The sequence below is a fragment of the Amborella trichopoda genome, chromosome 2, assembly GCF_054954075.1.
Source record: "Amborella trichopoda isolate Santa Cruz 75 chromosome 2, AtrichopodaSantaCruz75HAP2 v2.0, whole genome shotgun sequence".
In the NCBI taxonomy this organism is placed as follows: Eukaryota; Viridiplantae; Streptophyta; class Magnoliopsida; order Amborellales; family Amborellaceae; genus Amborella; species Amborella trichopoda.
Window position 1 is genome coordinate 58233357 of NC_142337.1, and position 13988 is coordinate 58247344.

Here is a 13988-nt window from a genome sequence, read left to right on the forward strand (position 1 = left end):
TCTAACGTGACCGATCCCACTTATTTTTAATTATTTTTTTCAATTTCTTTTTGGCTTCTAATTTTTTAAATTTTTAGTCTGTAATTCACTAGGCCGATCGCCCATCTAAGCTGTTTTTTTAAAAGGCCAACCCGGGTCGCCCAAATGGTATTTTAAACCTTGGATCAAACCATTGATTTAATTGAAAGAAAGAGAGAAGAATCTTTTTTTTTTTTTTTTTTTTGAGAAAAATCGAGAGAGAGAGAAAGAGCTCAATTAGACCAAAATTATCATTTAAGAGTCAAAATCCTTTACAAAATTACGACGTCAAAAGACTGCAATTATCAAAAGACATGATCCTGAGTTCGAATAGTTACAAAAGGGTAAAACGTTAAACAGTTCATACTTTATGGCCATTTGATATTTTTTTTTTATTTTTAATTTTATCTACGCATATCTTTTTATTTTATTTCAAAATACTTTCCAAAAGACATATGATCATGAGTTCAAATAGATCTTTATTTTAAAATTTTTATTGTTTTAAAAATATCTTTTTATTTTCAAATACCTATATTACACTTTTTTAGGCATGAAAACAGGGAACAATTATGCGCATTTTTAGAAGAAAATAAATGATAAAAGGTACCCCACCTTATACTATAGCATTTAGGTGGAACTCATCCCCGAATGTATTTATATAAAGGTGCAAAATTATACAAGTAAGGTGTATCTAAAAAATCCGTGAGAAGAGAGTGTTGCTTCATTGGAAAACCCTCTAATTGATCATTTCGACTTCGAGAGTAAATATATATACTAAAAAAAAAATTAAGTTTTAAAAATAGTGCATCTTGTAATAAGTTATTTTGACCATCTATTTTCAAGATTTTTTAAGTGTTTATAAATATGCTTGATTTATACCATTTTTTTTTAAAAAATTAAATTTCAATATTAGGGCTAAAATAGATTTTCAAGCCATCATAATATTTTCGACACCAAAACTATATTTGCAAGTAAACATTACAAATCTCATCATTCAAATAAAAAAAGAGAGATTTCAAATCCTAAAAATAGTACGACTTGTAACAAATTATTAGAGCCATCGATTCTCAAAATTGCATAGATTTGCACCACTTTACGAGCTTTAAAATTCATAATTCGGGTTGACAATAGATTTTTAGGCCATAAACCCTCTAATTGATCATCTTGACTCCAAGAGTAAATATACATACTAAAAAGAATTTTAAATTCTAAAAATAGTGCATCTTATAATAAGTTATTTGGACCATCTATTTTCAAGATTTTTCAAGTATTTATAAATATGTTTGATTTATACCATTTTTTTAATTTTTAAAATTCAAAAGTAGAGCTAAAAATAGATTTTCAAGCCATCATAATATTTTCGACACCAAAAGTGTATCGGCAAGTAAACATGTGAGGTACGAAAGAACACCTTATACAAACCTCGTCATTCAAAAAAAAAAGACATTTCAAATCCCAAAAATAGTACAACAACTTATAATAAATTATCATGGCCATCAATTCTCAAAATTGTATAGATTTGCACCACTTTATGGGCTTTAAAATTCATAATTCGGGTTGACAATAGATTTCTAGGCCATTGTAACGGTTTCTAATACTGGAATTGAGTCTTTTAGCAAGATCATTGTGCTTTGATTTATAAAGTTGACACTTCATATAAAATGTATCTTTTAATAAATTTGATTATAAGAAGTTCTTACTAAATAACCAAAGTATACATTCAAATTAGTAAAATGCCCATGTTTATTCAAGGTCGTCAATCCTAAATAAAGTGTAATTTATATGGATCTGATTTTTATGCGGCCAAGCCCGTATATGTAGAAATGTGGGGCTTTTAATAAATCTGATTTTGAGATGGATTGTTTAAGGAGATCATGAATGTGAAAAACTAAATAAATTAAAAACTAGAAATAGCAATTATAGTAAGAAAACATATGGATTGTTAGTTTCTATTGTTTTTAGATGGAACGCCTACTTTCATCAATTTTAAAGATGGATGCTTTACACTTTCTGAACCGCATATGTAGAAATATGGTCCAAACCACATGAAATAATTTTCCTTTATATGTTAATGAAGTTATTTTATGAAGTTGTAATTGTGTTAAATAAAAATTAAAAAATATACTTCTTACTGGTTTTTTAGCTCCATGATATTTTGCTAGTTAAATGATATTTTTACAAAATTAAATGGTTACAAATCGACTTTAAAACGTTGAGTGAGAGAGAGAAAAGCCCAAATTATAATTGACCACAAAATTTACTCGAACTACGGTGTTACATAAATGCTCCAATAATAAAAAGAAATAAAACAAACTTTTATTTATGGTGTACATAATTTACTCAAACTTTGGTGTTACATAAATGCTCCAATAATAAAAAGAATAAAATAAACTTTTTGTTATGGTGCACATGAGTACCCATACTACAAGGAAATGGTTCCATACAACTCTATCAAATCAAGTAAAGCCTCACCTCCTAACCGATCGAAAATTATAATTTAAATATTATAAAGCCTTTGCATCAATTATCTTGTCTGTTTGTGAAAAAAAACTACATTTTAAGCTTTTAAAATAATGTACATTACAACATATTATCTAGACCGTCTAATTTCACTTTAAAAATAAATATTTATAGACCCACGAGATCTGTAATGTTTTTTTAGTTTTAAATTTTATTATCGATGTTAAAAATTGATTTTAAAGCCATCATAAGAAAAAATTGTAACCTAAAGTACTTTTGATGAAATAAGGGGAGCCTTATAAAAATCCCATCCATACGTCTACCCATATTTTTTCAAATAAAAATAGGAGGAGAGTAATAAAAGTCTGTATTCTGGTTGTTTGGTGCACGTCAACGGTTACGCAATTAATCCTAAACTGCGCCCCTCCCCTTCGATAAAACGCTAATCTGTGAGCACAAACCCACCCCCGGCTGAGAAGCCATCACTCCTCTCTGCGCGCCGCTGAGCACCCACCCCGCTGAGCACCCCTCTTTTCGCAACTTCCCATCTCGCCGCTGAGCCAGCCCAACACGCCATTATCTCAGGCAAACCTGTGATCCTTGCCATAGATCTTGAGGTATGCACTTTATTCTCTCTGTTATTGATCATTGTGTTTGTTCGTGAGCTCTTGCAGCAAAAGGCTCTTATTATTGATCTCTGTCTTTGTTCTTGAGCTCTTGAAGCTTGGAGCTCTTATACCCCATGATTTTAGGGCACAAGTTTTTTTGTGGGGTTTTCCCTCTGTTGAATCTCAATTTGGGTCTTCTTAGTTTTTTTTTTCTCTCTCTTTCTCTGTTATTTTCTCACTGTTTGGAAATTTACGCTCTCTCTTTCTTTCTGTGTTTTTTTCTCACCGTTTGGAATTTTACTCTCTCTCTGTTAATCTCAATATTAACATCTGGGTTTTCTTAGTTTTTTGGTAAATCAGTAGGGAGAGAGGAATTTAGCCTAAGACAAACCGTTGTAAATCATCAAGCGGTATTCAATTAAACTAGGGCTCTTTTCCTACAAAATCTAAATCTATGAAATACTCTAAATCCATTTTTTTAAATAATCAATTGGTGCTTATTAGATGGGTCTCAAATTTCAAATTGAAAAAGTACCTCTTTAACACAAAAGAAAGAATCAAGTTCGTTAATGATGCAAGGTCACAACAATTAATTATAAGATTTCACGATTGGGAATGTATGATAAAATTCAAAAATAAATTTTTTCAAAAGGTCACATTACCATCTAAAATATATGGCAAAGCATTATCCATCATATATAGTACAGGCCTGTTTGGATTGAAAATTAATTTCATCTGGAATAGACTATCTTATCCAAAACTAATACATGCTGGATAATATTATCTTGTTAGCTATATGGAATGTATCTTTCCTTATGTATAATATTACTTTATTAAACTCTTTCAGTGATTTCTAGCTATTTTCAGCTATGTTTGACCAAAACATGTGATTTTTTAGCAAATTACTATGAATAAAGAAAAACAAACTTTCAAAAATGTACATTTATCTGTAAACCTGCCTATAAGTTTATATCAAATAATTGTGTGATGGACACTGCCAAAGACAGCCAATTCATTATCTAGATTAATTTTTATTGAAATTGTGAATAGGAGTAACATCTAAACAAACATGTAATTGCAATGGAGCATTTCATTTCATTCATAGTATGCACACAGCAAAATGTACGTTGAATAGGTAGAATGAAAGAGTCCAGAAGATGATTAAAAGACGCATTCAAATTCATTGGAATGCAAAACTCACACCCAAAAGTTGGAACTAGCTCAGATAAGTCACATATATTAGTGACAAATATGGAATTCAAGTAGACCCTAGTTGATAATATGTCAAAATATCACCAAGATTTTAATATAGAGCCATCCAATTCCAATTGAAAAAATCAAAGCCCAAACTAAATCAGTCACAATCATACTGAACATAAACCCATAAAAACATAAATTCAAATATTAAAACACAAAATTATAAAACCCTCCAAATCTCCGTGAATCCAATTATATGGCACCACATTTTTTTCCACATATTAAGGTAACCCATAACAACCGTTAAGAGTATGATCACAGCCCCAAGCAGATTATTTAATCCAATGCCACAGGAGGACCTAACAAAGTCCGTATACAAGAAAATCCCACAATGAGAAACTTGTATTCTCGATAAAAACTTTGAACAGGTGATTTGTGAAAGTGAAGAGAACACGCAAAAACAACTTCAAAACCTCGAAAAACATCAATTGACAATACATTAAAAAAAATCATGAGTAATTTGATTTAGGAGTGTGCAGGAGAAAGATACAGAAAAGGGGGCTTAAAATTATTAATTTATTACAAAGAACGAGAAAGAGAGAGAGGAGAAACTGGCAACTTTCGTACTTTGTATAACATCGACAAACCTCTATGGAGGTAATTAAAACTAGGGTAGAAAACCTGGCCTCTGAAGATTAAAGAGTTCAATGATGGGTTGGGGGGGAGGGGGTTAGAATGAAGAGAGAGAAATCACTAACCTCGTAAAGAGACGAAGGGGTTACAAACGCTTAGTAAAGACAACAAGGGAATGCAAGCACCTACAAAGAAAGCAAGTGGAAAAACCCAATAATCATAAATAAAAGTGAGCTTAAAGAGACAGACTCAGATACTCGAACTTTGAAATCCCCACCCAAAAAACAGACAAGAAGTTTTTGAAAGATACCCTTTGAGAAGGGAAGCCTTAACAGAAAAGAAAGAAAGCGTTATCAGAGGACAAGAAAGTGATAAAAAATAAAGCTAGAGATGATTCTCAACATGGAGAAATAACAGACAAAGAAAGAACTAACGTGAGAGAGAGATGAATCACAGGATAGAGGATTGGAGACCACCGTTTAGAGAGCGACTAGGTTTTATAGATAGAAGGACGAATCCCCTTTTAAAACCCTAAAAAGAGAAGAGAAGTGAAGCGAGGGAATTGAATTAGAGGCCCATTAATGGGATCAAGGAAATATCCTCTGGTAAACAAAGCATCGAGGAAACAAACCTGGCCGGAAAGAAAATAAACAAAGCAAAACGAAAGAGAAGGAGAAAATTGACTGCCTCTTGGACTTGGTAAGTATATACGAATATAATATGTCTTTTCTTTTCTGACTAGCTTTTTTCCTCGACTGTATAATATACGATCAGTTTTGCACAGTCAGGGAAGAAAGCTTGCCCAAAAAGAAAAGACATTATATTCGTATATATTTCCCAAGTCCAAGAGGTAGTCAATTTTCTCCTTCTCTTTCGTTTTGCTTTGTTTATTTTATTCTTGGCCAGGTTTGTTTCTTCGATGCTTTGTTGACCAGAGGATATTTCCTTGATCCCATTAATGGGCCTCTGATTCAATTCCCTCGCTTCTCTTCTCTTTCTAGGGTTTTAAAAGGGGATTCATCCTTCTCTCTATAAAGCCGCGTCACTCTCTAAACGGTGGTATCCAATCCTCTATCCTACGATTCATCTCTCTCTCTCGTCAGTTCTTTCTTCGTCTGTTATTTTTCCCTGTTGAGAAACATCTCTAGCTTTATTTTTTATCGTTTCCTTGTCCTCTGATAACGTTATCTTTCTTTTTTTGTTAAGGCTTCCCTTCTCAAAGCGTATCTTTCAAAGACTTATTGTCTGTTTTTTGGGTGGGGATTTCAGAGTTCGAGTATCTGAGTCTCTCTCTTTAAGCTCACTTTTATTTATGATTATTGGGTTTTCCCACTTGCTTTCTTTGCATGTGCTTGCATTCCCTTGCTGTCTTTACTAAGCGTTTGCAACCCCTTGGTCTCTTTACAAGGTTAGTGATTTTTCTCTCTTCATTCTAATCCTCCCCCCCTACCCCCCCCCACCCACCCAACCCATCATTGAACTCTTTAATCTTCGGAGGCCTGGTTTTCTACCCTAGTTTTAATTGCTTCCATAGAGGTTTGTCGATGTTATACAAAGTAGGAAAGCTGCCAGTTTCTCCTCTCTCTCTTTCTAGTTCTTTGTGCTAAATTAATAATTTTGAGCCTCCTTTTCTTTATCTTTTCTCCTGTGCACTGCTAACTCAAATTACTCATGATTTTTTTTAATGTATTGTCAATTGATGTTTTTCGAGGTTTTGAAGTTGTTTTTGCGTGTTCTCTGCACTTTCACAGATCACCCGTTTAAAGTTTTTATCGAGACTACAAGTTTCTCAATGTGTGTATGTTAATGTTTGAAGGATTTCCATGAGTTTTAACAAACAAAATAATTGAGTTTTATAAGGTGGCCAGTTTCTTGAGTTAGTTGGCTGGGCAATATTAAGCCGTTTATGTGCTATATTTCATTGGATTTTCTTGTATACGGACTTTTTTATGTCCTATTGTGGCATTGGATTAAATAATCTGCTAGGGGCTGTGATCATACTCTTAACAGTTGTTATGGGTTACCTTAATCTGTGGAAAAAAATGTGGTGCCATATGATTGGATTCACGGAGATTGGGAAGGTCTTATAATTTTGTGTTTTAATATTTGAGTTTATGTTTTTATGGGTTTATGTTCAGTATGATTGTGACTGATTTAGTTTGGGCTTTGATTTTTTCAGTTGGAATTGGATAGTTCTATATTAAAATCTTGGTGATATTTTGACACATTATCAACTAGGGGTCTACTTGAATTCCATATTTGTCACTAATATATGTGACTTATTTGAAGTAGTTCCAACTTTTGGGTGTGAGTTTAGCATTCCAGTGAATTTGAATGTGTCTTTTAATCATCTTTTGGATTCTTTCATTGTACATATTCAATGTACATTTTGCTGCGTGCATACTATGAATGAAATGAAATGCTCCATTGCAATTACATGCTTGTTTAGATGTTACTCCTTATTCACAATTTCAATAAAAATTAATCTAGATAATGAATTAGCTGTCTTTGGTAGTGTCCATCACACAATTATTTGATAAAAACTTATAGGCAGTTTGCAGATAAATGTACATTTTTGAAAGTTTGTTTTGCTTTATTCATAGTAATTTGCTAAAAAATCAAATGTTTTTGGTCAAACATAGCTGAAAATAGCTAGAAATCACTGAAAGAGTTTAATAAAGTAATATTATACATAAGGCAAGATACATATCATATAGCTAACAAGATAATATTATCCAGCATGTATTAGTTTTGGATAAGATTGTCTACTCCAGATGAAATTAATTTTCAATCCAAACAGGCCTGTACTATATATGATGGATAATGCTTTGCCATATATTTTAGATGGTAATGTGACCTTTTGGTTTCTTTCCTGTCGTTGTACAACTAAAGCATTTCTACTGCTTATGATTGCCATATTGATTTTGTTAAGAATCTTTTACCCTTAACTTGTCACATATGTTAATGGTGATTTTGTGTCAATTTTTAATGGCAGGTTGACCTGTGGTGTGCTATTATTAGAAGGGATTAACAAGAGTCACCATAATGGCTACAAGTAAGTATTTGATGTGGTTGCTTGCTGATTCTTCTTGTCTATGTAGTTTATTATGTATTCTTTGCAGTATAGATATATGTAGGAAACAATGCATGCATGAATCATCATCATTTGAGCCTTATCCCAATTATTTGAGGTCGGCTACACGAATCATGTTCCGCCATAAAGCGCCGTAACGTCAGTCAGACCATGATTCATGAAAAATATGGGAAAGTTTTACGCTGGCTGCCCTACCTAACACAACCCTCGTCTTTTATCCAGGCAGCCATGGCAGAGTTACAATAAATGCATAAATGTGCATCATTAAATTTCCAATGATAAGGAAAAAAGAAAAAATATAAAGTTTTTGAGTTGTTAGCCTTGAAAGAAGAGGGCCTCATTGGGTGCACAAAGCACCATGTCTTCAATCAAAGAAGCTGTAGAGCCTTGAAGCATTGGTTAGAGTTTTATTTTCATTTTCTAAAGACTTTTATCTAGCCAAAAGGCCATATCCCAAAAGCTGAATTATTTGGTTTCATTTCTTGAGAATCTTGAATAGAACACTAAACAATTGCCATATTAGTAACACCCAAAACACCCCTTGCAAAACCCCTTCGCCTTCCCACCAAAAAAAAAATAGTCTCTCAAAAAACAACAGAGTATGAAACAACTGATTTATTTTGTATGATGTGATGGAGGACCAAACAGATTGGCTTCTACATATGTATTACTAAGCTTTGGTGGGCTGAGCATTATAGGTTTTAAGAATATGCGGTTACAAACGAGGTTACCATTATATAATGATACTTAGTTTTTGATGGGCAGCTAGGTTTTGGACATGAGAAATAAGTTTAGGGGTTGTAGATGATTTAAGATTTAATGCCAATGTAGATGTCATGATGGTTTGAGAAAGTTCAAATGTTTAATGCAGAGAAGGTATGGTTAGGGTCTAGAGGGGTTTGGATGGTTGTAGTCGGTGTAGCTGATTTTGGTGCTTTAAATTAGGGGTTGAAGTTGATGGCTAAGAAGAATGGAAGATGGGATGTGGCCTTCTATGGTGACTGGTTTGATGAGGATGGTGGTGTGGGATTAATTAGGGTTTGACGATTAATTGTAGATGGATGTGAATCTTTATTGATGAAGTAAGAAAAGTGCCTTGGGAGTAATGGCTGGTTTTGATGACAGGCCTTGTGATGAAAAGGTGATGCATATGACATTCCTGGTTTAGGTTGAAGAAGGGGATGACCTAAAAGCAACGTCCTTTTGCTTGCAAATAGCCTTCCTAGAACCTGAGCGCTCTTCCAGTTTGAATGCTTGTTGAGCTTCGTGTTCTCGGTTTATCTAGAACTTATTTCAAAAGCAGATGCAGAGTTGGATTTGCCTAGGATAGGAGATTCAAAGAACCACAACCACTAGGGTTAAATTAGAACTTTACAGAATAAATACTCTCATGGACATAGGGGTTTACAATGAGGGCTCGGTGGATATATATATAGAGAGAGAGGAACTAGGAGCTTGGAGGATGATAGTGATAGAGAGGGCAAAGAGACAGGTCTTTGTGGGTAGAGAGAGGATAAATTCTTTTTAAATGTTTTTTAAAACAAGGCATATTTAAGTCCAAAATATGTTTGATATCCTTTTGAGTGGGTTAGTTGTCTGAAAAGTTGGAACTTGGGGAGTTTTCGATTGCAAGAAGAGGTTTAGTTTGTAGTATAGATATAAATATAAGTTTGGGGGGTCCTATTCACCCATGGAGATGCAACATGGATCACTACAAATGTATATTATGTAGTATGATGTAGCATTTGCTATCATTCATGTGTGGTGCACTGCATTATGCCATGGAGTATTACCTTGTATTGCATGCACATTCAATGCAGTTTCACATGCCATGGAGTATGGCTTACATGTTGCATGTGTGCCATGCATCGCAGCATAACATGGAGTATGGAGTACTTTGCATGGCTCATGCATATCGTGCAGCACTGTATTTCATGAAGCATGCATGTCATGTGCTACATCCTTATACAAATATCATCCCTTTTATGTTCCATCATTTTCATGCTATCATAACAACCATCAACCCTCTTTATGGTTCTGTTATATTTTACTAGTCTTAGTTGTGCAGGTTTCCTTATTGTACTTATTGTTTTGGTTTCCTATTTGTTTGAATTTCATTTATGTTAGTGGAGTTCTGATCCATCTTGTAGTCCAAGTAAATCAGGATTTAGAGGACTAGCATTAATACATTGAAGGGGCCTATGTCTAGACTCCAGACAATGATTTGAATGATAAAATTTGCCTTCTTGCACACTTAGATAGTATTGACCCTCTGTCTCGTTGATTCCACAAATCACAGTTAGTGCTGATTCTGTGAAACCTTAATTTTTGATGGTGCAGATATCATACAATTTTTTAGTTAGTATCCATATTTGTAGTATTATATTGATTTATAGAAGTCTTGGCCTTTCCTCTATATTTCATTTATCTTCAACCGTACGTTTCCATCTTTTCATGCCAAGCCTCAACGAGCCACATCTCACTGCACTACCATATTCCAATCAGACCCTAATGCATCATAACCCTAACTTCATTAACCTAGTCGTGTGTCCGATCCAATTCCATCTGTTTCGTCTTCTTAATCACAACTTAATTCAAACTGTTACCCTAATTCTTCTTAAATCTTAAATTTTGAAACTCGTCAACTGTAGTCCACTAAACCCTACATGTGGCTAATCCTTTTTCCTACATTCATGTGTGGCTTTGAAGTCATCCACATTTGAAGGTATTCTTGGTTTTAATAACTTCCAAATATCATCTTATTCACTTTGGTTCTTAGGCTTGAAGGTTAATGGATAATGAGATGCTTATATTTTGAAAAAAAAAAAAAACTATAGGAACAAACACACATTTCCTGCCTTGTTCATGAAATTGTGTGGTTTGCCACACAGACATTTCAAAGAAGTATGCCATTAGTTCCAACAATGTAGGAAGGAGAAATCTTCAGGTTCAGAATTTCTGTCACAGTGCCTTTCATTGCGTAGCTTGGTAATTTTTAATGTTGTTTCCCCTCAAATAATTCGGTAGGTAGGTGTATTTCTCTTTGATTGTTTCTATTAGTGAATAACTTTGTTTCATTTTGTTGCAGGACTTATGTTTGAGAATTCTTGTGAAGTTGGAGTATTTTCAAAACTAACAAATGCATATTGTTTGGTGGGAATCGGAGGGTCAGAAAACTTTTACAGGTTGGCTTTTTAGAAACATACAGCAGTCATTAAAATGGAGAACTTATGGACCTTATTAAGATTCAAACATACAGTATAATATGAAATTCACATACTTATTGCTTTACTTGAGTTTTATGTTCTTGGTGGTCATGGAATATGCTAATTGTTGGGCCACCTGTTGCAGCACATTTGAAGCAGAATTAGCAGATGTCATTCCTGTGGTTAAAACATCCATTTCAGGCACAAGAATAATTGGACGGCTTTGTGTGGGTAAGTTAGTCATTTCATATGTCTAAAAAAGTGGTCATGAATATTTGTTTCACATGTTGGGATATGACAAGTCTTACATTTTTATATTAGGTAACAAGAAGGGGCTTCTCTTGCCACACAACACCACGGATCAAGGTAAGCTTGTGCTATCATTTTTTTTTCTGCTTGTTTTTCTCTTTGTATTATTGAAATCACCTTATAATTTGAATGATTCTTTTGGGTGAAGTGTGAACCCATGAATTCTTAGTGAACTGTGAACACATGAATTCTTTGAAGACCTTTACTAATTCTGATAATTTGTTATTTTAATTTCATTTTTCTTAATATATGGTGCTTTGGCCTATAGAACATATTTGGCTGGTGTTAATATGCAGTCTCTCTCTCTCTCTCTTACACACACACATGCGGGCATGCAGAGCGGCATGCAATTTCCTATGCAGCAGTGGTACAATGGCTGCAACAACAGAATTACTTCATCTAAGCTAGGCAATAACGATAAAACTTTTGTCATCATGATAATCATAGTCCTTGTTAAGGTAAGCATAAGCCTTGGTCTTCCCTATTGATGCAGATAAAAGTTATGAAAAAATTCAAAATTATTATTTTATTATTATTATTATTATTATTAATATTAATTATTGTCATTTAAGAATTAGTTATGATTGGAAGTTTCCAATTTTAGGGTTGACAATGGGTATTACTTGTTTACTTGATAAGGCTCATGGGTGGGGTCGGTGAGGGTTAACGTAACTTAAAATGGGAAAGTTCTACTTTCATGGACTTAGGAGATCTAGTTATAGATTTATGAGGCCTCACATTGAGAGAAGAAGAGATTGAGATGAAGAAGAGATTTGAATAAGAATTGAGAGATTTAAAGGATTTAGATTTGGAGAGGAAATAGAGAGATTGATGTGAGTGAGGAAATAAGGAGAAAAAGATTTATGTGGAAGTTAGAAAGAGATAAGGGAAAGGTGGTGCTTGACTTTAAGAGAGTGTATTTTTTTGTGGATTATTATTATTTATTATTTTTTTCTAAGTGTATTTAAAGGGGGAGATGTCCCTTCTTTGGAGAAAATAATTGGTGGTTTAGTAAAAAGTTGATTTTGTGAAAAGATCTTTTGAGGTGAATTCCCTTGCAGACCCTGAGAAAGGGCATATTATCTCACCTGTTATTAGTATTTTATTTTAATTATTTCTTCCCTCCATATTCCTTGCATCAATTGGTATGAGAGCAAAGCTAATCCTGTTATGGATGATCACCAAGGACAAGATTTAGAAAATTTGATCAAAGTCATTGATTAATTTTTGTGAAATGAATTAGTGGCTACAACATTTTGAAAATACTATTATTCGAGAAGAGGGTGATCGCAACCACATTGATCTTTGCACCAGTAGCCTCATGACAAACCCAGGGTGTTGATCTCGATCATAATGCAGAAATTTGCTGACAAGATCCACATCTTATGGAGCATCCACATGATCTTGGTATTCAGCTCGATTTCCCAAGTTTTACGAACTTAAAAATAAAAAAAAATCATGATTGAGCCTGAGATCCCAGTGTCCTATTTCGAGATAAGCACAAAGTATTAAGCACGAAGCATTTGATGAATCGGTTTATTAAAGAAAGAGTATCGAGGCATTTGGTGTGACTATATTACTAATTATTCAAGTGGCCTTTGAAGGATGTAAGCTCGAGGTTGAGCTTCTCTCAACGTCGGGAGAATGATATAAATAAAAATTAGGAAAAATTCAAAATTATAATTTTTTGTTTAGGAATTGGTTAGGATAGAAAGTTTCCAATAATCCAATGTTTAAAGTTGACAATGGATATTCCTTGTTTACTTGATAAGGCTCATCGGTAAGGGTTAACGTGACTTAAAATGAGAAAGTTCTATTTTCATGGATTTAGGAAATTTAGTTAAAGATTTATGGGGCTCACGTTGGGAGAAGAGATTTGAATAAGAATTGAGAGATTTAAGGGATTTAGATTTGGAAAGGAAATATGGAGATAGATGTGAGAAATGAAGTAGGGAGAAAGAGATTTACGTGGAAGTTAGAGAGAGAGATAAGGGAAACATGGTGCATGACTTTTAGAGAGTTTTTTTTTTGGTGGGTTTATTTATTCTTTCTTCTAAGCGTATTTAAAGGGGAGATGTCATTTCTTTAAAGAAGAGAATTAGTGATTAAGTAAAAAGTTGATCTTGTAAAAATATCTTTTGGGGTGGATTCCCTTGCAAGCCCTGAGAGAGGGTTTATTCTCTCATCCATTATTATTGTTTTTATTTTAATTATTTTTTCCCTATATATACCCTCTAATTGGGGAATACGGAGGGAAGAAATAATTAAAATAAAAACAATAATATAGGGTGAGAGAATAAACCCTCTCTCAAGGTCTGTAAGAGAATCTAACCCAAAAAATATTTTCATAGGATCAATTTTTTACTTTACCGCCAATTGTCTTTTTCCAAAGAAGGGACATCTCCCCTATAAATACACTTAGAAGAAAGAAAAATAAATAATAAAAAACACAAAAAATAAACT

The 13988-nt window shown here is 33.6% G+C and overlaps 1 protein-coding gene across 1 annotated transcript in view; it reads left to right on the forward strand.

Annotated features, from left to right (window-relative positions):
- Positions 1 to 2897: 2897 nt before the first annotated feature.
- Positions 2898 to 13988, forward strand: part of LOC18431266 (eukaryotic translation initiation factor 6-2) — a 32589-nt gene continuing 21498 nt past the window's right edge. Inside the window, exons 1-5 of the mRNA XM_011623914.3 lie at positions 2898 to 3095; positions 7912 to 7971; positions 11099 to 11195; positions 11362 to 11447; positions 11538 to 11582. Coding sequence (XP_011622216.1) covers positions 7962 to 7971; positions 11099 to 11195; positions 11362 to 11447; positions 11538 to 11582 — 238 coding nt within the window. The 5' untranslated portion in view covers positions 2898 to 3095; positions 7912 to 7961. The remainder of the gene's footprint in view (positions 3096 to 7911; positions 7972 to 11098; positions 11196 to 11361; positions 11448 to 11537; positions 11583 to 13988) is intronic.